At 40.4% G+C, this 26,639-nt stretch overlaps 1 protein-coding gene across 1 annotated transcript in view; it reads right to left on the reverse strand.

Annotated features, from left to right (window-relative positions):
- Window positions 1-21,963, reverse strand: part of LOC140737026 (cystathionine gamma-lyase-like) — a 59,582-nt gene extending 37,619 nt beyond the window's left edge. The window contains exon 1 of the mRNA XM_073063115.1: window positions 21,669-21,963. Coding sequence (XP_072919216.1) covers window positions 21,669-21,845 — 177 coding nt within the window. The 5' untranslated portion in view covers window positions 21,846-21,963. The remainder of the gene's footprint in view (window positions 1-21,668) is intronic.
- Between the last annotated feature and the right edge of the window lie 4,676 nt (window positions 21,964-26,639).

The following is a 26,639-nucleotide window of genomic DNA, read 5'->3' on the forward strand; positions in this document are numbered from 1 at the left end:
ACAGAGATTACAGAAGGTGGGGACCACAGAGGTAAATGAAAGTTACAAATGGGCCTTGAGCAGAACAAGGCTGAGAACCACTGCACCAGGTATATTTGCCGAATCAGAAAAATATGTTCCTGCTGCCTAATAATCCTGGCACAGATACCACATGCACTGCATGTGATGTCTACATCATAGTCAAATGTTTGGTTACATGTTCTTTTTACAGTACCACAGACTGGGCTGCAAACCAAGTTGAATTCAGTACCAAATTTTACATAAACATTTAAATGACATTCTGTTTCGGAAATTGAGAGTTCTTCATTGAAATACTGCTCTCTGTCCATCTGGGCCATGCCATCTTTTCACAGTTGCCATCTAGCAGGACGTTTAGAAGTTGGAAGTCTTCAAGAACAGGTACTTCTCTTCAACTATTCATTTTCTTCAACCTGCTCAACCCTAATTACAACCTTGGTATAGCAACACTATGACTACTTTGCATTATAATGTCGTTCTTTTTGTTTATTTCTGTTTTTTCTAAAATTCTTTGTAATTCATGATTAATTTATGCTTTCCTTGTGAATGTTGCGTCTCTATTGCTATGTGCCTGTGATGCTGCTGCATGTAAGTTTTTCATTATTCCAGTGCATATGTGTACATGTGCATACGACAACAAATTTGATTTTGACTTAAATACCAACACTTAACTCACCTACCATTGTCCATGGCTCTAATAATAACTGTCGGCCTTCAGCTTTTGATACTTAAATCATGGATTGTTATGCACATGCAACGCGAGGCAATAGAAACCTACAACACTGACAAATTTTATAGGCTGATGAAGATGACAATTATATTTAAACGTGACTTTTAAAAACATGTTGCTGTTACCATGTCTACTCCAAAATTTAATGTTTGAATTTCTTCAGTCTAGCATCCACATAACCCAAGCTCCCACACTTGGTTTATGCAAATTTTATTAACAGAGATTTTGATTGCAATCTATAGTCAAACTTGTCCTTGTTTATGCACTTAGAAGATTAATTGTCTTTTCTTAATCAGCTTGGAACTACTGCCTCAAACAATGGAGTCTCTTCACACTTGTGAGCAAATCAGGAGCTGGAGCAGAGACTGGAATCACTGTAGTGCATCAGCAGAGCTGAGAATTTCTTGAGCAGTGCATGGGGGTGGGGGGGGCAAGATAATCTAGATTCCTATTCTCCTATCAGTGGAGAAGGCATGATGAATGCTTTGAAGATGAGGACAACCAGGCAGATAGTGAAGGTATCCTCCAAGTCAAAGTCACTCTCTGAAAGATTGTCCCTTTGAACACTCTTGGGAATGATGGTTCCTCAGAGAAGTGAAGCCTGGGCTGGGAGTATGGCATCACAAGTGCATGAACTAAGCAGAAGGGAAACACGAAGAGCGAAAGAACAGTAGTGACCAAGATAATTGATTGTTAGAGAAACAGAAAGGAAGTGAAGCGTCTGATGGGTTGGTGTGAGAAGAACAACCCTAGCCTAAACGTGGAGAAGACTAGGGAAATCATTATGGGCTTCATGAAGGTGCAGACCAAATATTCCCCTCTGTGAATGCATGGCTCTTCCATAGAGAGAGTTAAGTGAGTCAAGTTCCTTGGAGTTCACATCACGGATGGCCTCACCTGGTCCTTTAATATTCCTCCCTGAACAAGGCACAACAGCGTCCCCACTTCCTAAGAAGATTGAGGAAAGCGAGGCTCCCACCCCAACCCCCATCTTAATTGTGTTTTACAAGAGCACCAATGAGAACTTCCTGCCAAGTTGCATTTCCATCTGGTAGGGGAGCAGTCGAGCGTCGGATCAGAAGTCCCGACAGTGGACAGTGAGAACATCTGAGAGGATCATAGGGGTCTTCCTACCATCTACTGGAGACATTTATCAGGAGCGCTGCATACACGGGGCCCTTAGTGTCACGTTGGTTCGCTTTTCTTGAGATTCTTACACACTTGATACAAATGCAATACGCCAACTTCTGTGGGTAGAGACGATTCTTTATTTAAGCAAGTACAGGTTTTTTGGAGGATTGCTTAACAAACTTCGCTATCAAGCGATGCTCTCCAAATGAGGGAACAGTCCTTCCTTTTTATAGGGTTTTACACCACAGTCAGTCACGTATGCAAGATACAATTTTTAGCTACCTCCACAGTCATATGCCTGGCAACAGTGTTAGTACGAGACAGAGACCACTTAATCACTTAAAAGCATCTAATTTCCTGCAAGTCAACAGGAGAAATTATCCTTTAACATCTCAATAGTACTTAACAAAGACCACTTAATCACCTAAAGGCAGAGTGGCCAGCCACTCCAGAACAAGGATAGCAAGATCCTTTAGCCTCGTCCACACTAGACCAGATAAATACATAACCAAAGCCATTTCATTTCATTTTGACCCTCCGTCCACACTGAAACGGCGTTTTCCTCCCCTGAAAATGGTGCTTTTCTAAAACTCCCTCTAGAATGTGTAAATCTGAAAACACTGGCTGGGCAGTATAGTGTGTATGGGGTAACCGGAGCTTTTTAAAATTGCTGTCATGACGTGCCGGAACAGATAGTGGCGGCAGTGCAGCATTTCATTGTTTTCTTGAACTAAGAAGAGGAAATGGAAATAGTATACTGTTTCTTCTTCGCTTGTTTTCTGTAGCTGTGTCCTGCGCATGTGCCCAGTAGGAGGAGATTCGCCCAAATACTCATTTTAATGTGGAAGGAGGTGTTTTCAGAAACGTCTGGTGTAGACGCCTATCGTTTTTTCATGACACCAGCGTTTTCAAAATTCACCAGCTCAGTGTAGATGCAGCCTTAGTTCAGCATTTCTTGTGACAAGTATAATTAGATTGCCACACCCTGCATGCAACATCAGAAAGCCCACAGTGTAATTTAGCATCTAATTTCCTGCATCTCAGCAGGACAAATTAACATCTTTTAACATCTCAGTAGTATTATTCAGGATTCCACCCATCCATCCAGCATCCTCCTTGACTTTCTACCATCAGGCAGGAGACTCCGATGCATAAAAACAAGAACAGTTGGGATGAGAAACAGTTTCTTCCCCCAGGCTATCAGGCTTCTGAACTCCTGGCCGCACTGTATAAAGTGTCACTGATTAATCTGTTCCCGTACCTTACAATATTTAATACTAATGCACTTTAGTTTGTCATTTATGTGAGATTCATTGGTAGATTTTATCCTTAACTTCATAATTTATCATGTGTTATGTGTGTTACACCCTAGACTGGAGAAACGTTGTCTGGTTTCTATATTCATTATATGCATGTATATAGTTTAATGACAATAAGCTTGACTTGACTTGACAAGAATTGCCGTGGGTGTAGGCACAAATCCAAGTTGGTATTCGTTATGGTGTCAAAGTCAAGAAATCACTGAACTTCTGCATAGCAGCATAAAATTAAGAGATAAATAGCTAGAAATCCTGATTTGGTTAGAACTACCAATGCAAGTATGGATAGTGATAAGGCCTTTAGATCTATAAGGCCTTCAGTGATTAGGAATATAGAAAAAAGGTTAAAAAGCAAGGCATCAGTGGTAGTAATCACACTACTTTCAGCGCAGGTACCAACAGAAACAGATGAATGCGTAGCTGAAGCAGCAGAGCAAACGGGAGAGCTCTAACTTTGAGCCAATCTCGCTCCAACTCCATCTGTGGCCCTGTATCAAACAGGTTATGCTTCAACTTTGCACAGTTCATCCCTCCAAGCAGCTTAGCCTTCGCTCGCCTCTTCATTGTTTGCAGTGATAATTTACTACAATTTTCTTCAGAAAAGGTGTCATTTTCCTCAAATGTCTTGCCTATCGAAGTACCAGTGAGTATTCGGTAGCGCCATCTTAAACCGGAAAATGAGATGTATATGTGACATGGGTAACATAGTAATCATAGGAGACCTTAACATATAGATAGACTGGTTGACTAAAATTTGCTATAATAAGGTGGAAGACGAATTCTCATTACTACCACTGGGGAGGAGTACAGAAGCCAGAAGACTCAATGATTCAAAAACAGCTTCTTCCCCTCTGCTAACAGATTTCTGAATGGCCCATAAACACCATCTCATTTCTTCACTTGTTTTCCAGTACTTATTTTTGTATAATAATTTTATATCTTGGTACCAAACTGCTGCTGGAAAATTAACAAATTTCACAGCATTTAAATAAGTGATAATTATCTCAGTCTGATTCTCACATTAAGATGTTGAGGGGCACACCTCAAAAGCAAAAATACCACAGGGATTGTGTTGACAGAAGAAAATAAATATGGTGTGAAATAAAATTGGATTAAAAGAGTTATAGGCCTTTTTAAAAATCAAATAAGGACCAAGAAAGAAATCAGAATTGATTTAACTATGTCACATACACCAAGATACAATGAACGGCTTGTCTTGCACACTGTTCACACAGATCAGAACATTACACAGGTCCTTTGAGGTACAACAAGGTAACAATGAATAAAGTATGACCGTCTAATTCGTCATCAACATTGGGGTATGAAAGAACCTGCTTCTGTGCTTGACTGTACCATGTGACATATACAGCGTTCCAATAAACTTCTGAAACAAATTATCTCTACTGAATTTCAAATTTTTGTCTTGGAATCAATATGAAGGTCATTTTCTATCATATTTGACTCAGACAAGATTCTTCAGATTTTAAAAGCACCATCAAGTTTATCCCTCATCTATATGTCATGAAGAAAAATGTCAATCCTCCCTTCTTAACTAGTTCCTTTCCCAATGAACCTCACCTCCAGATTAATTACTGTACAAACAATGAGCTCAAATTACATTTCAAATCCACCTCAAATCTGACAATCACAGAACATCACGGTTAGACAATTCAATTCAATAGTACAAGTCAATTCAAATAAATTAATTGTACTCTACATGATTCAAGACTCCAAACAAATTGAATTTGTGGAGGTTATAGGGGTGCAATAATTGGATTAAATACAATGTTAGAACTGGAGGTTAATATGGTTGCTTGCTCCATGGAACAGAACAGTTCCAAATGTTGGTTAATATTTAAGAATTATTTTACAACTCAGCTTTTCTAATACTTAATGTGTAATCCAAAGAAAACTAATACTGAACAAAACACCTCTTTGGATGGTGACTTGAAACCCTATTTCTTTGATCCAAAAAGCAACACTGAAGCAGTTTGTACTGAAAGACGTATAACAAACCTGTATTTTTCCAATCCCCACAAATACGGATGAGTGTACACCAAAATACTGAATTTGCCCTGTGATAAAAAACAACAATTGTTGGCACACTGACTTTACTTTATGAATCACAAATTTAAAGTCAAATAAAAAATATTTTCTGGTTTGACAGACCTAACACAAATGTTTTGGTCGATCCGTGGCAGTGCATGTATTTATTTATTTATTTAGATTCAACATAGAATAGACCCTCATGTCCTTTCAGCTACCTCTAACAACTCCAATTTAAACCAAACCTAATCACAGGACAATTCACAATGACCAGTTAACCTACCCGACACATCCTCGGACTGGGGGAGGAAACCGGAGCACTGAGAAAACCCCTGCATTCCATGGGGAGGATGTGCAGAGACTTTTTACTGCAGGCGCCGAGATTGAACTCTGAACTTCGACATCTCGAGCTGTTAACTGCTCCTGGTACAGTGGCATCCCATACGTGCCCCAGTTGAATTAGTTGAATAAACCAGCACTGTGTAATCCAGAAGTTCTTCATACCTCTTAAAAGTTTGCTGAGAAAAAAAAACTTCAAACAGAATACGTGGTACCATAACTGTAGGAAGCTCTGGTGCAAACATGGCAAATGGGATTTAGAAATAATGGTGAGATTTGTTGTTCTGTTTCGCACCTTGCGGCACACTGGTGGCATTTTTGCCATTTTCGTAGCATTTGACTATTTTTCACGAGGCTGAGTTGCTAGCTTGATGCTCAGCCTCGCACAGATGGAATCAAGGAGCTGGCCAGATTCAATCTCTGGAGCATTCGCCTTGAAGTCCTGTTGATGCCACTAGACCAGCGGCCGGCATTAGTGAGAATACACCAGCACAAAGCAGTGACACAAGTACAGAAAGACAGTCTCTAACCAAAATGGATCTCAAAACATACGAGGGGTGATTGATGTTTGTGGCCTAAGGTAGGAGTCAATTTTAGAAAACCTAGTTCATTTATTTTTCCTACATTTACACACTTAGTCCAGCAGTCATGGAGCATACGGATCTCTTCTTTGTAGAATTTGGCATCTTGGACCTCCAGAAGCGGTCCAGAGCATGAGGTGATTGATAAGTTTGTGGCCTAAGTTAGAAGGAGATGAGTTATACAGCTCGCGTTACATGCATGTGCAGTTCAACTCTTTTGAGTGATTATGCAGAAAGATTGAAGTTAATCACTTGTGTTATTTCTGTTTCAGATAATTGAAAATTGCAAGTAAGAACTGTCTGAGAAAATGGACATCGGCTTTCGCGCAGTCATCCGCTACCTTGGCCTCAAGGGCTTATCACCAAAGGAGGTCCATGAGGATATGGTGGCAACACTTAGGGGAGGGTGAAAAATAAATATGCTAGGTTTTCTAAAATTGACTCCTTCTACCTGAGGCCATGAACTCATCAATCACCCCTCATAGACCACATTAGTGAACCACTGACACCCCAAAAAATGTTCACTTGAGTGGAAAAGTGGAAAGTCAATTTATTTGCAATTGCAAACCATCAGACATTATAGAGAACCATAGATTTGAAATAAAGAGCTGTAAGCTAGAGAAGGCTGCCACTTTTCACAGAAGGACATGCCTCAGCACTACAACATTGGCAGCTTTGTTTTATGTATTGAGTGCTGCATGATACATTTATACTTTAATTAATGAGAAAAGCAAAAAGTAGTTATTAATCATATAGAATTTTACAAAAGAGCTGAGTCAGCTTGGCAATGTCACCGTTGTTACGAACCCCGTAACTGGGTGTCTTACCAGCAAAGATAGAAGTGTCCGTTGGAGTCTGGTGATACTATTTTCAACAGTATTTATTAGTAAAAATACACAAAAATAATATCAATGTAAATATACAGATAATATACATCATCAATACTAAACCTAAAATGCAGGTATAATAATAATCAATAAGAAATAAGCTGTATCGTTGTCTAGGGGATAATGAATTGTCAGATGGAAATATAAAGTTCAGTTCATGCAGGCTGCGGTAGTTGTTGGACGCTGTGTTGCGAGAGCGAGAGAGAGAGAGAAAACAGTAACAGCTATTGACTTGCCAACTTTCCTTTACGATTTTGATCCGTCGATACGTTGTTGTTGTGGCCACTCACGTATGACCCCTCCGTCCTTCAGCTAGACCATTCTTCCGTGGTGGACTCAACACCCAGGCAAGGGTGGACACACACACAAGCCCCCACCGGTCTCGTAGCATTTCTCCTGGTGCGTCTGAGGGGTGTTACCCCAGACCCCACTTTTATCCCCACTCACGGGGTCTCAGGTGTCAATCAGGTTGAGATGATGTAACCCATCAAACCAGCCCACTCTGGTTGCCCCCTGAGGGGTTTCAATGAATGGAACAGTACCAAGTACACAAACCTTCTCCAAAAGACAATAGCAGTAATCAATGGTTCCGCTCTCTTTTGTTGGTAGGAGACATTCCACTCTGTGTATCTCTGAGTTGTCTCTCTCTCATTAATTTTCATGAGCTGTTATCAATAACAACTGCCCTGGCAGAGTCCCTTTTGTCTCTCTGACTTCCTCGATAACAGCATCAAAATAGTAGCGATTTGCAATTCTCCAAGGGGTGGGGGGGGGCGATTCTGAATTGGCGATTCTGTACCCTTCTGCCCATCACAGTTGTTCATCATTCGTAACACCGTCAATAGGGACACTGCATAAAAAATGCTAAAACACTACGTTGTCTAATGCAAGATGAAAAAATAAATGTAGTTTATAGTCACTGAGCAGTAGCGTAGGTTTGAATTGCAGAGCAGAATCTAAAGCACAAATCAACACCGATCCAAATTGCAAAATGTTTTTAACTGCCAAAAAAGGGCACATATCTTCAACATGCAAATTTAATGGCAAAATTGTGAATCAGAGTAATTGCGTGTTTTCTTCATGGAAGGGAACTTTTCACAGTAGGAAACTATTGCTGCTGATGTGAATAGTGGAGAATTGGGTTATACAAGCAGTGGCAAAAAGAGAACAATCTCAAGACAAAACTACAGCAAGGCATTGCAACAGATTACTCAATAATGGGTGAAACTAATTATCTATAAGCTCAGCCAGGTGTCATTTTATTTTCAAATAGAATATGATCAAACCATATTCACATGAAAATATTGAAGAATTTGAGGTACATCATCACACTCAGAGAGTTATAAATTTATTGTTCAAAAGTGATGAGTAGATAGATACTTTATTGATCCCAAAGGAAATTACAGTGTCACAGTAGCATTACAAGTGCACAGATATAAATACTAGAGGAGAAATAGAAAGAATAAAAATAAATTACCACTAACAGTCCAACAGAAGAGGGTAATCTCTTCCCTGGCTTTAGATTAACTCAGTATAAATCTTAATGGCCAAGGCATGGCCTTATACAGTGCTCTTTGGAGCAGCACAGTTGTCTTAGTTTGTTATTAAAAGTGCTCCTCTGTTCAGCCAAGGTAGCACGTAGAGGGTGAGAAACATTGTCCAGAATTGCCAGGATTTTCCGTAGAATCTTTTGTTCTACCACAGCCTCCACTGTGTCCAGTTTGACTCCTGTTACAGAACCAGCCTTTTTTTTTTACTGATTTTTAATGCATTTTCTACAACACTACAAACAAAAAAACCCCCAAAAACAAAGTAGAAAATTAGTGCAGTGCAAGATAAACATACAATAGTAATATAATACAAAATAAGATAATTGAGAAAGCACCCAAGTTGAAGTCATGTAAAGTTAGTGTCCTCCCCAAGCCCCACAACAAAAAAAACTCCAGACCAACCAAAACAAAAAGTAGAAAATATAAATCAGAACATTCAAACCCCCAAAACTGTAAATACACTTGAAAACAGAAGATAATAATGCCTACTACCAAAAAAAAGCTGAAAGCAAGGGACTGAAAAAACAATTAAGTGGAAAATTATGAAAATACTCAATAAAAGGTCCCTAGACCTTATGAAACTTTATATCCGAATTAAGAATTGAATAATGGATTTTTTCAAGGTCTAAACAGGACATGATATCGTTAAGCCATTGAGCATGTGTGGGTGGGGCAACATCTCTCCATCTAAGGAGGATTAGACGTCTAGCCAGGAGAGAAGCAAAAGATAATATTCGACATTTAGTCGAACTCAAGCGTATATCTGTCGCGCCCAAGAAACCAAACAGAGCAATTAAAGGGTTAGGTTCTAAGTGGCGATTCAGAATACAGGATAAGGTTATAAAAACATCTTTCCAAAATTTCTCTAAGCTAGGACAGGTCCAGTACATATGAATAAGAGAGGCCTCGCCACTTTTGCATTTATCACAAAGAGGACTAATATTAGGGTAAAATCGAGATAATTTAGATTTAGACATATGGGCCCTATGAACAATCTTAAACTGTAAAAGACAGTGGCGAGCACAGAGAGAAGTTGAATTAACCGATTTGAGAATCGAGTCCCAAACCTCATCTGATAAAGGGATATTTAAGTCATGCTCCCAAGCCATTCTGATTTTATCCATAGGGGTACGCCGTAAGGATACTAATTTATCACGGATAAAGGATATTAAGCCTTTACCCAGTGGATTAATAGAAAGAAAGAAATCCATAGCATTTTTCACGGGCATTTCAGAGAAGTTGGGAATTAAAGGATTGATAAAGTGTCTGATTTGGAGATATCTAAAGAAATGGGCATTAGGCAGATTGAATTTAGCAGAGAGCTGTTGAAAGGATGCAAAGCGATTATCGATAAAAAGATCTTCAAAATACCTAATGCCCTTTCTATACCAATCATAGAATGTTGAATCATACATAGTAGGTAGAAAAAGATGATTATGTAAGATAGGACTAGAAAGGGAAAAACCATAAAAACCATAAAATTTCCTAAACTGGGCCTATATTCGCAAAGTATGTCTAACAAGAGGATTAACAATTAGTCTAGACAAACTACTAGGGAGTGCAGAACCAAGAAGTACAGAAATAGATAGATCTTTAGTGGAATTCCGCTCCATTGCTACCCAATTAGGGCACTCAGATTGGCTATGAAAAAAAGACCAGAAGATAGTGCAACGAATGTTAGCTGCCCAGTAGTATAAACGAAAATTAGGTAAGGCCATGCCACCCTCTTTTTTAGATTTTTGAAGATAAACTTTATTAATTCTAGAATGCTTATTCTTCCACAGATAGGACAAAATAATAGTCTAAGGAATCAAAAAAGGTTTTAGAAATAAAAATTGGAATAGATTGAAATAAATATAAAAATTTAGGGAGAACGTACATTTTAATAACATTAATACGACCTACCAAGGACATAGATAGAGGTGACCATTGTGACAGACTCTGTTTTGTAGTGTATAAAAGATTGGCAAAATTTTCACGAAAAAGATCTTTAAACTTCTTTGTAACTGCAATACCAAGGTAAGTAAATTAATTATGAACTACTTTAAAGGGGAGGTCACGAAATGCTAATACTTGTGCTTCTTTATTAATTGGGAAAAGTTCACTCTTATGTAAATTAAGTTTATAGCCAGAAAACTGGCTAAATTGATCAAGAAGTGAAAACATTGGAGGTAAAGATGTGGACGGATTTGAAAGAAAAAGTAATAGATCATCAGCATAAAGAGAAACTTTATGCTCAACACCCCCCCCCCCCCTCCAAATCCCGGTCAATTCAGGACAGCTTCGGAATGCTATCGCCAGAGGTTCTACAGCCAAATCAAACAGAAAGGGACTTAAAGGGCATCCTTGACGGGTGCCACGTTTAAGGTTAAGTAACTGGGATTGCTGAGAATTAGTCAAACCAGAGGCGGTAGGACATAGATATAGCAATTTGATCCAAGAGCTAAAACTTTGACCAAGGTCAAATTTTTCTAAAACCACAAAGAGGTAGTTCCACTCTATACGATCAAATGCTTTCTCCGCATCGAGAGAAATAACGCATTCAGGAATCCCAGTTTAAGGTGAATATAAAATATTAAATAAACGCCGTATGTTAAAAAAAGGAAGACGGTTTTTAATAAAACCAGTTTGATCATCAGAAATAATAGCGGGTATAACAGTTTCTAATCTATGAGCCAAAACTTTGGCCAAGATTTTAACATCAACATTAAGCAAAGAGATCGGCCTGTACGAGGAACACTCTGTTGGGTCTTTACCCTTTTTTAATAAAAGAATAATACATGCCTCATTAAATGAGGGTGGCAATTTACCATAGTTAAACGAGTCAGATAGTACTGAGAGTAACTGAGGTGAAAGAAGAGAATGATTTATAAAATTCTACGGGGAACCCATCAGGTCCAGGAGATTTGCCTGAAGACAGTGCAGAAATTGCAAAAGATATTTCTTCTAATGATATAGGCTCATTAAGTTTTGCTTTAAAATCAGATGAAAGCAAAGGGATATTCAGAGTAGTTAAAAAAAGATCAACAGAAATATTCTCATTCAGAGATTCAGAGGAATAAAGCCGAGAGTAAAAATTTTTAAATACGTCATTGATTGCTGAGTGATTCGATGTAATATCCTCGTTCTCCTTCCGAATCTTTGTGATGTTGTTTAGCTTTAGAATGCCTCAACTGATTAACTAGAAATTTACCAGATTTGTCACCGTGAATATAAAAGCAACTCTTACTTTCAAGAAGTTGACGTTCAACAGGTTGAGTAGAGAGAAGGTCAAATTTAGTTTGAAGTTCTACATGCTTCTTATATAATTCAGGGTTATTAGTTTGAGCATATAATTGATCTAATTCTTTAATCTGATTAATTAGGTCTAATCGATCTACACGGGACTTTCTATTAAGATTTGCTGTATATGAGATTATTTGACCCCTCAAATATGCTTTCATGGCATCCCTGACAATCTGGGATGACATTTCAGATGACGTATTGGTGTTTAAAAAAAAAGTTACCTGATCCTTAAAAAATTTTAGAAAATCATCATCTGATAATAAAGTCGGGTTACAACGCCAATGTTTATTCCTCTGAGGGAGACCAGGAAAATTTAGAGACAAAGTAATTGGGGCATGATCAGAAATCAGTATACTCTGATAGTCACAAGAATGGACAAATGAAATAAGTTGATTATCAATTTAAAAATAGTCAATTCTAGTAAAGGTATGGTGAACAAGTGGAAAAAAGGAATAATCTCTCTCAGTAGGATGAAGGAAATGCCGTATATCAGAGATACCATAATTAGAAAGAAAAGAGTGAATAGCTAAAGCAGATTTAGTAGGTGATCTAGTAACAGGGGACGATCGATCCAAATTTGGATCTAACCAGCAATTAAAGTCACCACCCAATATAAGAGAATATGAATTTAAATCTGGTAATGAGGAGAAAAAACGTTCAAAAAAATTAACATCGTCAGAATTGGGAGCATACAGGTTTGCTAGTACAACTTTAATATTATATAATTTACCAGAAACAATAATAAAACGGCCATATGTGTCAGATATCTTACTATGGAGTTCAAAAGGAATATTTGAGTTAATAAGGATGGAAACCCCCCCCCTAGCTTTGGCCGGGAAGGATGAATGAAAATGCTGACCCGCCCACTTTGACAGAAGCCGAGAATTATCAAAACTACGAATATGAGTGAAGACCTTCCTTCTTTTAACAGGATGATTCAATCCCTTCACATTCCAGCTCACAAATTTCAGTGTATTAACCATTATCAATTGTTAATATGTAAAAGGTAGTAGGCATATATAAAATCAAATATTGCAATAACAGTCTGGGAGCAAAAATATAAACATAAATCAGTAAAATCAGGACAGAAACATGTCCTGAATAACAAGGGTAAACAGAAAAAACAATAAATAGTGTTGGAGCTGGAGAATCCACCCCACCCTCACAACCCAAAACTAGATGGCTGCCCAAAAAAGCAGCTAGCTCTACAAAAAAATGTTACCGCAAAACTAATTTCCAGTTCCGTATCACTGACATAGGCTCCGTATAGATAATATAGCAAATACTAACTAATTTATGCACTGGAGAGCAAAATTACAAATAGGAACAACTTCGTCAGAAAAAATATAAAACTTAATATAAAATTTGTTTTTAAAAAAACTAACCTACCTGCAGGAAACTATGAAAAATTGAAAGAGAAAGATAAAGGGGGGGAGGGGGAAATTATAAATTTGAAGAGAGTACATATCAGCTGTTCAAAAATACGCCAAGTCTTATACCGTAAATCAACAGGGAGGCCTTCAATAAGAAACTCCAAGCCTCCAAAACAAATTAAGACCAATTGTAGTTCTCTATAGTTAAAGTTATTCAGAAGTAGAGTAAATTACACAAGTAAAATCTAAAGTCCGCAGGGAAACATTAAATTCAGATCATCTATTGAACAAAATCGCACCGTCCAGTGAGAGATTAACTAGAACCCTTAGAATCTCAGTAGTTAATGTCTGAGTTATTCAAGTAGAGTCTGAGTTCGCAAAAAAAACTTTAATTCAACTACTTATCAGCCATTTTAGAAAATCAAACCAGGTCCGAAGAAGTCAAGATGGCTGGAAGATTTCCAACAAACAACTCAGCCTCCTTCACTGATTTAAACCACTTATATTCTACAGTAGTAAGGGTAATTCGAAGATCGGCAGGGTTACGAAGAGAAGGTTTGAATCCACGATTAAAGAGCTCTTTCATTACGCCTTTGAACTCAGCACGCATCTTCAGAACCTGGGGGGCATAATCTTCCACAAAACGAATAGTAGTATTTTGAAAAGTCAGAGTACCTCTTCGACGTGCCTCCATAATCAAACGGTTTTTCACCTGATATCGATGGAAACACAGGCTAATTGGCTGTGGTCTAGAACCCAAAATAGCACGAGGGACATAAATCCTGTGAGCCCTTTCTAGCTCAGGTGGAGTCGGGAGAAATTCTTTCCCGAAAATCTCACAGAGAAAAGAAGAGAAAAATTCAACGGAAGAGCCCTTTTTGGTGGCCTCCGGCAAACCGAGAATTCGCAGATTGCAGCGCCTGCTCCGATTTTCGAGATCCACCATTTTGTAAGTAAGTTTACTGTTTTGCTCCGTTAGGTTGGAGCAGAGTTTCTAGATGTTGAACACGGCGTTCTAAATCTTCAGAGGTTAGGTCGATACGAGATAGATGTTCAGCATGGTCATCCACTCTGGCGTTAATCTGATCCAATTTTGACTCCAGCTGACTGATAGAAGCTCTAAATTCAGTCTTGACATCCGTTAGAGTATCTTGTCGATGCTGTTCCAGGATAGAGAGAATCTCGGCCGACAGAGCCGTGGGAGTTTATTTTTTCCCTGAGTTTAGTACTTTTTGTAGCCATTATAAGATAGACGTATTCGCAGGCAGATAAAATAAAGCAAATAAAATAATGAACTAAGGTTTAAAAAGGGAGACACATAGTGCGAAGATAAGAAGTATAACAGAGCAAAAGTTTGAAGCGACTAACCAATCGCCATCTTACCAGAAGTCCCCAGTCTTTCTAATCAGTTTATTGAGCCTGTTGGCATCACCCGTGTTGATGCCATTGCCCCAGCACATCACTGCACTGGCGACAACAGACTGGTAGAAAATGTGAAGGAGAGACCTGCATACAAAGGGCCTCAGTCTCCTCAGGAAGTAGAGGCGACTCTGGCCCTTATTGTACACAGCCTCTAGTTACACCCAAGGTGCAGGACACAGGAGACTGGGTGGCAGTCAGGAAGGGGAAAGGGGGTTAAACAGCCAGTGTGCAGTACCCCTGTGACCATCCCCCTTAACAACAGGTAGACCACTTTGGATGCTGCAGAGGAAAGTCACAGCAGTCAGGTCTCTGGCACTGAATCTGGCTCCATGACTCAGAAAGGAAGGAGGGAGGAGAGGTGAGCTGTGGTGATAAGGGAGGTTCTGTGGATGGTACCTTGCATCCCGGGTGTCAGGGTTTGGGACCTCTCAGATTGAGTTCTTGGTGTTCTAAAGTGGGAGGGTGAACAGCAGAGATCGTGGTCAACGTAGGTACCAATGACATGAGTAGGAAGAGTGACTAGGTTCTGCATACAGAGTTCAGGGAGTTAAAATTAAAGGACAATACCTCCAGGGTTGTGATCTCAGGATTGCTACCCCTGCCACATGCTAGTGAGGCCAGAAATAGGAAGACCATACAGCTTATTGTGTGTCTAAGAAGTTGGTGTAGGAGGGAGGGTGTCAGATTTTTGGATCATTAGGCTCTCCTCCATGGAAGGTGGGACCTGTGCAGAAGGGACAGTTTGCAACTGAACTGGAGGAAGTCTTGTATCCTAGTGGGAAGGTTTGCTAGTGCTGCATGGGGAAGGGGTGGGGGGGGGGGGGAGGTTAAACTAGAGTTGCAGGGGGATGGGAACCAGAGTGCCAGAACAGATAGTGGAGAGGTTGGGGAGGCATGTTAATAAGGCCTCAGACAAAGTGAGGAATGTAAAGGTTGAGCACAGTCCAACTATTGTCCTGAGCTGTGTATATTTCAATGCAATAAGTATCGCAGGAAAGGCAGGTGAACTCAGGGCATGGAGCAACACATGGAATTATATTATAGCCATTAGTGAGACTTGGTTGCAGGAGGGGCGGGACTGGCAGCTCAAAATTCTGGGGTTCTGCGGCAGGGCAGGAAGGATTAAAGGAGAAGGAGTGGTGTTACTGTAGTGTTCAGACAAGACAGATTAGATTAATTCATCTCATGATACATTATGGGTGGACTAAGGAATAAAAAAGATATGACCACCCAACAGTCTGCGGGAATTTAGAGGTACACATTTGTAGAGAGATCGCAGATTGTTACGAAAAAAAAACACAAGGTTGTTATTGAAAGTGATTTTAACTTCCCATATATTGACTGGGACTCCCACACTACAAAAGGGCTAGATGGGATAAAGTTTGTCAAATATATTCAGGAAAGTTTCCTTAATCAGTACATTAAGTTCCAAGTTCCAATGAGAGAGTTTTCAATACTTGATCTCCTGTTAGGGAATGAGACAGGGCAAGTGACCGAAGATTGTGTTGTGAAACACTTTGCATCTAGTGATCAAAATGTCATTAGTTTCAAAGTAAATATGGAAAAAGATCACTCTGGTCCATGGGTTGAGATTCTAAATTTTGATGGTATCAGAAAGGATCTGGCAAGTGGGGATTGCGATAGATTTGTTTTCTGGCATAGGTGTACCTGGTTAATGGGAGGCTTTCAAAAGTGACATTTTTAGAGTTCAAAGCTTTTATGTGCCTGTCAGAATAAAAGGTAACAATAACAGGTTTAGGCAACCTTGGTTTTCAAGAGACATTGAGGCCCTGGATAAAAACAAAAGTGCCACAAAGCAGGGCTGGACAGGTAGGTACAAATGAGGTACTTATGAAATATAGGAAATGCAAAAGAACATCTAAGAAAGAAATCAGGAGGGCTAAAAGAAGGCATGGTTGCTCAACCAGACAAGGTGAAGAGGAATCCCAAAGGATTCTACAGATATATTAAGAGCAAAAGGATTGCAAGGGACAAGATTGGTCCTCTGGAATGTCAGAATGGTAATCTAGATGGTGAAGATCATAAATGGATTTGTTGCATCTGTATTACTCGGGAAAACAGACACAAGGTCTATAGAAGTGAGGCACAGCAGCAACAAGGACATAGACCCCATACGGATTACAGAGAAGGAGGTGTTTATTCTTGAGGTAAATTAAGGCAGATAAATCCCCAGGGCCTGACAAGGTATTCCCACGAATTCTATGGCAGGCAAGTGCAGGTATTTAAACCACCCTTAGCGATAGGTGGGGAACTGCAGGATTGGAGGATAGCTAATGTTGTTCTGCTGTTTAAGAAAGACTGTAAAAATAAACCACAAACTTATAGGCCAGTTTGCCTGTTATCAGTAGTGGGAAAGTTATTGGAAGGTATTCTGAGGGACCAGATATACGAGTATTTGGATAGATATGGCCTGATTAGGGACAGTCATCATGGCTTTGTGCATGGTAGGTCATGTCTAACCAATCTCATAGTTTTTTTTTGAGGAAGTTACCAGGAAAGTTGAAGAAGGCAAGGCAGTGGATGTTGTCTACATGAACTTCAGCAAGGCATCTTACAAGGTCCTTCATGGGAGGTTGGTCAAGGAGGTTCAGTCGCTCAGCATTCAAAGATGAGGTTGTGAATTGGATTAGGCACTGGCTTCGTGGGAGAAACCAGACAGCGGTAGTAGATGGTTGCCTCTCTAACTGGAGGCCTGTGACTAGTGGAATGCTACAGGGATTGGTGCTGGGACTGTTGCAATTTGTAATCTATAAGACCGATCGGGATTATAAAGTGGTTAACTGGATCAGCAAATTTGAGGATGACACCAAGATTGGCAGTGTAGTGGACAGCAAGGAGGACTATTAGAGCTTACAGTGGAATCTGGACCAGCTGAAAAAATGGGCAGAAAAATGGTAGATGGAATTTCACGCGGACAAGCGCAAAGTGTTGCACTTCAGTAGGACCAAACAGGGTAGGTCTTACACAGTGAATGGTAGGGCATGAGGCGTGTGGTAGAACAAAGGGATCTGGGAACACAGATCCATAATTCATTGAAAGTGGTGGAACAGTTAGATAAGGTCATAAAGAAAGCTTTTGGCACACTGACCCTCATAAATCAAAGTACTGAATACAGGAGATGGGATGTTGGTGAGGCCTAATTTGGAGTATTGTGTGCAGTTTTGGTCACCTACCCACAAGAAAGATGTAAACAAGGTTGAAAGAGTACAGAGAAAATTTATAAGGATGTTATCGGGACTGGAGGACCTGAGTTTAAGGGAAGATTGAATAGTTTAGGACTTTATTCCTTGGAACTTAGAAAACTGAGGGAAGATTTGACAGAGGTATACAAAATTATGAGTAGTACAGGTAAGGGAAATTAAAGCAGGCTTTTTCCACTAGAGATCATGGATTAAAAGTGAAAGGTGAAAAGTTTATGGGGAACATGAGGGGAAACTTCTTCACTCAGAGGGTGGTGAGAGTGTGGAATGAGCTACTATTGGGAGTATAAAGTTCCATTGTTTGCTGTGTAACCAAAACTATGTAGTCAGCTTTGTGTTTGCTATTTGCTACGTATGTATCCAATTTAGTAGGAGAATGAAATCTCTGTATTGTCTCTGTACTATTGAACACATCAGTGACTTAAGAATGTAGCCAAATAAGAAGATAATGGTGTGTTAATGAGAGGCTAGCTAAGAGATAACTGTGGTCAGGGATGAGATAACATGTGGCCCAAAAAGTAGATTAGAACATTATTAAGTTAATGGGTAGAAACAATAGTGGGAAGTCGGGAGCTGATGTACAGGTGATACGCAACTGTAGACCGATTGGATATGCTAATGCAACTAAACCAGGAGATTGCTATAAAAAATGCTATGTACAAGGATCGGTGGGCAATCAGTGACTAGCTCACTGACTGTCTCAGCTTTGATTTGCAAATTAAAGTTTAACACTTCTTGAAGAATCTTCTGCGTCTCCTGGTCGTTTGTGGGGCACAAGAAACCACGACACTACCAGAGCAAGTGGTGCTTGCAAGCTTGATTTCAGTGTTTAAGATAAATTTGGATAGGTACGTGGATTGTAGGAGTATGGAGGACTATGGTCTGTGTGTAGGTCGAGGGGAGTAGGCAGTTTAAATAGCTAGGCAAGGCCTAGATAGGTTGAATGACCTGCTCCTGTGCTGTATTTTTCTAAGACTCTATACAATGACGAACGGGCCCAGGTGCAGTTAGTGAATTAATTTAGTGGATAGCAGGTACAGATACCGTTAGCAGAATTGCCTTCGTTTCTTACCGATAACATTCTGTCTTTGCAATCAGCGTTTACTAAGCGCTGCAAATACTAAAATAAAAATTTAATATTGAACTCAGAATGTTAATCTTGATTTTATACAAGAACACTCCCAATAGCAGAGATCCTAATTCTCAGTCACGCAAATCAATCTTACACTATGATTTTCAGAACCAAAATTATTTCTCCGTAGCGTACTGTTAGGTCTCATTCATTATTAGACAATAGACAATAGGTGCAGAAGTAGACCATTCGTCCCTTCGAGCCTGCACCGCCATTCTGAGATCATGGCTGATCATCTACTATCAATACCCGGTTCCTGCCTTGTCCCCATATCCCTTGATTCCCCTATCCATAAGATACCTATCTAGCTCCTTCTTGAAAGCATCCAGAGAATTGGCCTCCACTGCCTTCTGAGGCAGTGCATTCCACACCCCCACAACTCTCTGGGAGAAGTTTTTCCTTAACTCTGTCCTAAATGACCTACCCCTTATTCTTAAACCATGCCCTCTGGTACTGGACTCTCCCAGCATCTGGAACATATTTCCTGCCTCTATCTTGTCCAATCCCTTAATAATCCGAGATGTTGCAATCAGATCCCCTCTCAATCTCTTTAATTCCAGCATGTACAAGCCCAGTCTCTCTAACCATTCTGCGTAAGACAGTCCAGACATCCCAGGAATTAACCTCGTGAATCTACGCTGCACTTCCTCTACAGCCAGGATGTCCTTCCTTAACCCTGGAGACCAAAACTGTACACAATACTCCAGGTGTGGTCTCACCAGGGCCCTATACAAATGCAAAAGGATTTCCTTGCTCTTGTACTCAATTCCCTTTGTAATAAAGGCCAACATTCCATTAGCCTGCTGCACTTGCTCATTCACCTTCAGTGACTGATGAACAAGGACTCCTAGATCTCTTTGTATTTCTCTCTTACCTAACTCTACACTGTTCAGATAATAATCTGCCTTCCTGTTCTTACTCCCAAAGTGGATAACCTCACACTTATTCACATTAAACATCATCTGCCAAGTATCTGCCCACTCATCCAGCCTATCCAAGTCACCCTGAATTCTCTTAACATCCTCATCACATGTCACACTGCCACCCAGCTTAGTATCATCAGCAAACTTGCTCATGTTATTCTCAATGCCTTCATCTAAATCGTTGATGAAAATCGTTAACAGCTGTGGTCCCAATACCAAGCCCTGTGGCACCCCACTAGTCACCACCTGCCATTCCGAGAAACACCCATTCACCGCTACCCTTTGCTTTCTATCTGCCAACCAGTTTTCTATCCATCTCAATATCTTCCCCCCAATGCCACGAGCTCCGATTTTACCCACCAATCTCCTATGTGGGACCTTATCAAATGCCTTCTGAAAATCGACATCCACTGGATCTCCCTTGTCTAACTTCCTGGTTATATCCTCGAAAAACTCCAATAGATTAGTCAAGCATGATTTGCCCTTGGTAAATCCATGCTGGCTTGGCCCAATCCTATCACTGCTATTTAGATATGCCACTATTTCATCTTTGATAATGGACGCTAGCATCTTCCCCTCTACTGATGTTAGGCTGACAGGACGATAGTTCTCTGTTTTCTCCCTCCATCCTTTCTTAAAAAGTGGGATAACATTAGCCATTCTCCAATCCTCAGGAACTGATCCTGAATCTAAGGAACATTGGAAAATGATTACCAATGCATCCGCAATTTCTAGAGCCACCTCCTTTAGTACCCTAGGATGCAGACCATCTGGACCTGGGGATTTGTTAGCCTTCAGTCCCATCAGTCTACTCATCACTGTTTCCTTCTTAATGTCAATCTGTTTCATTTCCTCTGTTACCCTATGTCCTTGGCCTATCCATACATCTGGGAGATTGCTTGTGTCTTCCCTAGTGAAGACAGATCTAAAGTACTTATTAAATTCTTCTGCCATTTCTCTGTTTCCCATAACAATTTCACCCAATTAATTCTTCAAGGGCCCAACATTGTTCTTAACTATCTTCTTTCTCTTCACATACCTAAAAAAGCTTTTGCTATCCTCCTTTATATTCCAGGCTAGCTTGTGTTTGTACCTCATTTTTTCTCTCCGTATTGTCTTTTTAGTTAAGTTCTGTTGTTCCTTAAAAATTTCCCAATCATCTGTCTTCCCACTCACATTAGCTGTCATACTTTTTTTTTAATGCTATGCAATCTCTGACTTCCTTTGTCAACCACTGTGGCTCCTTTCCCCCCTTTGAATCCTTCCTTCTCCGGGCGATGAACTGATTTTGCACCTTGTGCATTATTCCCAAGAATACCTGCCATTGCTGTTCCACTGTCTTTTCTGCTAGGATATCCGTCCATTTAACTTTTATTCTTTCTGTTTATCTTTCCGAAATGTCGATAATATCTAACAACATGAATGAATTTAGCATTGTAACTTTACATACAAAAGGTATTTTATGCAAAATTTCCATTTCTTCTGGTTGGTAAATTATCGGTGCCTTATATCCATGCATAAGATAACATTAGTGGCATTATTAGAAAAGTTTAAAAGGCATCCTAATTTTACTTCTGATCACGAAATATGTATTGCAAAGGCTGCGTGCACATCAGACAAATCAACACGGCGGGCCTTCCCTCCCCCACCCCCCACCCCCCACCCCCCCACTTTCATGTTGTGAACACCGGAAACAGAATTTGCCACTCACTGCATGTTTCCCAGGACCAGACTGCTTAAAGGTGGTTGACATGGAAATTGGAGGCACTACTGCCTTTGAATTCCACTGTTCGGGATCCTGCCCTGAATGAAGAGCCTGGGTGGAAAAATGTTCAAAAGGAGGTTGAAAGCTGCTCAAAGGGTCGTTTTCTTTATCCCCTGTAGACATTATCGGTTCTCTCCGGTAAACAACCTCCTGAAACAGTACTGAAAGAAGTCACCTTCCGCCGGAACACAAGATATAAGGACGATGATGTACGAACGACGGCTGCGTGACCTACTGGCGTCACCAATTTCCCCTCAGTAACCTGTAAAATGCTGCTGACCACCCCTGTTTCCTTCAGTGTGATACCATTGGCTGAAAACAATACAATGAACTCGCATAGGGGCGTTTAATAAAATTGAACGATAACAGACTGAATGTTGTGTTCAGTAGGTGGTCAAATATTACATTATCCAGCTACTTTCCATAGGTTTTTGTACATTATTTGCGATTCCAACCCTTAATGCATGAACATATGGGTGATGAATGTAGGAATCATTTCACACTGAAAATCAACCCTGCCTGGAAATTCCGAAACGCAACCTAATGCGACAAATTGTACAATCGAAAGTAATTTTAACCCTGAGAACAGTATTGCAGTCATATCTGAGCTACCGAGGGAAAATTCAATCCCTGACAATCTGGGGGAACATTTGTTTGCATGATGGCCGCTATTCTAGCGTAGAATTCACGCAAGTAACGTCAGCAATTGTGCAAGACCGATCATTTGCTTCTACATCGACTTTAACATCGTTACTTTGAATCTTAGAATATTTTTATTTAACCACGAATCCTCCAGCTGTCAACGTTGCTTATTCTGAAATTGCTCTGTTTAAAATGCCGACACCTAAACTACTTTGTTCTCATCTATGCCTTCTTACAATTTCAAACATAGTCCTATATACTGCATGGCGTCACATTTCATAGTTCACTGCTCATTAGCACCACCTATGTCCAGACTCAAGCAAAGAGTAGTTTATTCTGGAAAAGAGGACTACTCTTATCTATAGATACTGCCTGGCCTGCTGAGTCCCTCCAGCATTTTGTGTGTGTGTGTGTGTATGTGTGTGTGTGTGTGTGTGTGTGTGTGTGTGTGTGTGTGTGTGTGTGTGTGTGTGTGTGTGTGTGTGTGTGTGTGTGTGTGTGTGTGTGTGTGTGTGTGTGTGTGTGTGTGGTGCTTGGATTTCCAGCATCTGCAGGTTTTCTCTTGTTTGTGAGCAGTTTATTCTGTATCCTTTGAGCTCAGTGACAAAAGCAGAAGGGGCCTAGGGAACTCATTACGACAGATCGGGATGAAATTGCAATGGACAAAGCAGGTGGCTATCCGAAAGGCAAAGGAAATAGTGACAGTAGACATTGCACACACACACACACGTTAGGAACCACATCACCACACATTGTTCAGGATGCCAACATGTCCAGAAGAAAGATGTCCCAGAGTCAGCTCCTGCAGGCACCACGGAGGAGGCCCCAGAACCTGAGATTGTTTCACAGCCACAAGTCTCACCTGCCAAGCAGAGTGACCTCCATTGTCAGAAAAGACGTTATCCCACAAGAGTAAGAAATTCTCAGCAGCAATTAAATCTTTAGACCTGAATGAGACAATCTAAAATTTACTATGCTGTGGATGTCTGCATAATATTTGTATTGTATAGTGTATATGCGTGCCCATGTGAGTTGAGATGCATTCTATATTGATTCTGAGTTTATAGCGAAGCAGCGAGGAGTGTAGTGTATTTAATGTTTCAGTTGTCAGTGTTTCATATGCCAGGTGTTTTTCTCTTCACACTTCTGATGAAGTGCAGACCCCCAGTGCCCAGGAAGAGCAGACGCGAGTCTGTCCATTTGGGAGCTGGGGTTGGATCGATCTTCGTCTGGCATCGCGTCCACAGTGGTGGCCCTGATTTGGCATTGCCTGATGGAGTCCTTGAAGCACGCAAGCCTCTACACAACGTCAATGTGTTGATCCATGTCTTGGAGGAATGTTTCAGTAGTATTTGAGTAGTATTGTAAATATATTGTTTGATTAAGCATTCTTCATTTGTTTCAATAATTGATAGTGGCTCATCATGGCACCACACCATATGTACATGTTTCTTAAAGTAACAACGAACGTACACAAGTTATCTCCTGGTTCCCTTATTTTCCTTTCAATTAGTTTCTATATTTGGGATTTACAAAACCTAACAATTCCAGCTCGGAATGTTGGAGTTTGGGGTTCATCACTGGTGCTGTCTGTAAGGAGTCTGTACATTCTCCCAGTGACTGCGTGCTTCTTCTCTGGGTGCTCCAGTTTCCTTGCACAGTCCAAAGATGTACTGGTTTGTAGGGTAATTGGTCATTGTAAATTGGCCTGTGATTAGGCTGGTGTTAAACAGGGGAGTTGCAGGGGCTGTGGCTTGTTGTGCCAGAAAAGCCTGTTCTGCACTGGATAGACCCAGCAGTGTCTCTATTTTCTGCAAAGCTGAGGAAATTCCATACCTCCCCCCCCCCCCCCCCCATCCTCACCACATTCTACAGGGGTTGTATTGAGAGCATCCTGAGCAGCTGCATCACTGCCTGGTTCGGGAATTGCACCATCTCAGGTTGCAAGACCCTGCAGTGGATAATGAGGTCAGCTGAGAAGATCATCGGGGTCTCTCTTCCTGCCATTACAGACATTTACACAACATGCTGCACCCATAAAGCTAACAGCATTGTGGAGGACCCCACACACCCCTTATACAAACTCTTCTCCCTCCTGCCATCTGGGAAAAGGCACCGAAGCATTCGGGCTCTCACACCAGACTATGTAACAGTTTCTTCCCCCAAACCATCAGACTCCTCAATACCCAGAGTTTGGAATGACATCTACATAATTTATTATTACATTGAAATTTCCCCTCTACTGTGCCTATTGTCTTGTTTATTATTTATTTATTAATTATGGTACTGCCCTGCACTGTTTTGTGTACTTTATGTAGTCCTGTGTAGGTCTGTAGTCTAGTGTAGTTTTTGTGTTGTTTTACGTATTCTAGTGTAGCCTTGAGTTGTCTCACATAGTCTAGTGTAGTTTTGTGTTGTTTCATGTAGCACCATGGTCCTGGAGGAACATTGCTTTGTTTTTACTGTGTACTGTACCAGCAATTTATGGTCGAAATGACAATAAAAAGCAACTTGACTTAACTTGACAAGATGGATTGATTGATAGAAAAAAATCAGTCTCCAGGTGTTCTTGACCCATGCACAGTCTTATTGCTCCTTACTATCCTGTCTAAGTTCCTCTCAGACGCTCACATTACCCTGGAACATGTCTCCTCTCACTGCCATGTTCATTTCTAATCGTCAGTGTTGTCCATGAGCCAGATGAGGGCTGATTGTATTCTTCAAAGTCACTTTAAGGGCTGGCTTTTGAGGTTTCAGCTGCAAGGTTAAATGCTGATAAATGGAAGATCTGCAGTAGATCGGTACAATAACACATGCTGAAAGTGACACGTCACAGCATTACACAGGGTAACGCAACTGTGCTGTCCTGAGAATCTCACAACTGAAGATCTCACTGTTAACAGTTAACATTGCTCAGGATTATAGAATTTGGTAGTTTCCAGGCTCCAGATTAAAAAAAATCTCAATATAGCACACAGTCTTAGGTAGAAAGTAAAATAATAGTTTAGTGAAAACTCAAATATGCAGAATCATAAAAAATTGTAAAAGCAAAAAACTTATTTCAAAATAAAATGATTAAGATCAGAAATAATGAGATTTCATTCATATTTTTCAGTACTAGAAACACAATGGAGATAGAAGAGACTGCAGTTGCTGGAACCTGGAGCAATTATCTGATGTAAGAAAACCCCTTCCCCTCTTTATCTTGGCCACCCTGCTGCTCTACTCTCTGTCCACATGCAGAGGTTCAACTCAAAATGTCGACAATTTTCTTTCCTCCCACAGACACTGCTTGACCAGCTGAGTTCTTCCAGCAAACTGTTAATTGTTTCAGTACTGGAGTTTTCTTTTGCACTGTGAACTATTTGCTCACATAAGAATGGACAATCAAAACCTCTTTTTGTTCAGTTTAGTGATTTCTAATATACAAATTCTAGAAGTGCACTCTTTCACATATGTTTCAATGATGAGAATTCCACATAGCAAAGCTTCTGGGGGAGCAGAGCAGGTGAACATAAACGTCCTCCTGATTTCCATGTATAACGTCTTGGTATTTAGTGGGTAAATAATGATATTTATCTGCAAAATCCAGGCCATTGAATTTGCACAGACTCCTTCAATATCATTCCAACTCTTCTATTACTGTTCCCCATGACCCTATCATCGCCTAGTCTGTCCCATACATTGTAGGAACCTCAGATGAAGTGCTGCTCTGCTTATCGAAATGGGAGTAAGCACTGTTCAGCAGGTAGGTGACAGTATCATTGACTCCGGTGTGCTCCTGGTAGGCAAACTGTAGGGGATCAAGGGCAATCTAACTAGGGGTCAGAGGTGAGCCAGGACCAACCTCTGTAGGGTCGTTATGCTGTGTGGTCAGGACCACTGGATGGTAGTCATGCTTGGTCCTCCTTGGGTACAAGGACCACACATGATGTTTTGGATGGGCCAAAGGGCCTGTAACCTTGCTGTACTGTATTGCTCTATGGCTCTATGCCTCTAATTGGTTGATAAAGTTTGGAGAAAGCAATCTGAATGAAAATTGGTAAAAAATACACTTTTATTAATTTGTCTTCCACAGAACAGATAAAGAATTAACCTGTCTTAGAAATTGAAAAACAAGCTACTAAAGTTCAAATTCTTGTCTTTTCTCACAGAAAGCAGAGAAGGTATAAACACAGTGATAAAAGCAGTCAATCAGGCTTTTAAAACAGAATGCTACATTGAAGTCAGGCCCAGGAAAGACTGCAAGAAGGTTAGAATACAGATGAGTAGTCA

Source organism: Hemitrygon akajei, chromosome 12 (genome assembly GCF_048418815.1).
Source record: "Hemitrygon akajei chromosome 12, sHemAka1.3, whole genome shotgun sequence".
Taxonomy (NCBI): Eukaryota; Metazoa; Chordata; class Chondrichthyes; order Myliobatiformes; family Dasyatidae; genus Hemitrygon; species Hemitrygon akajei.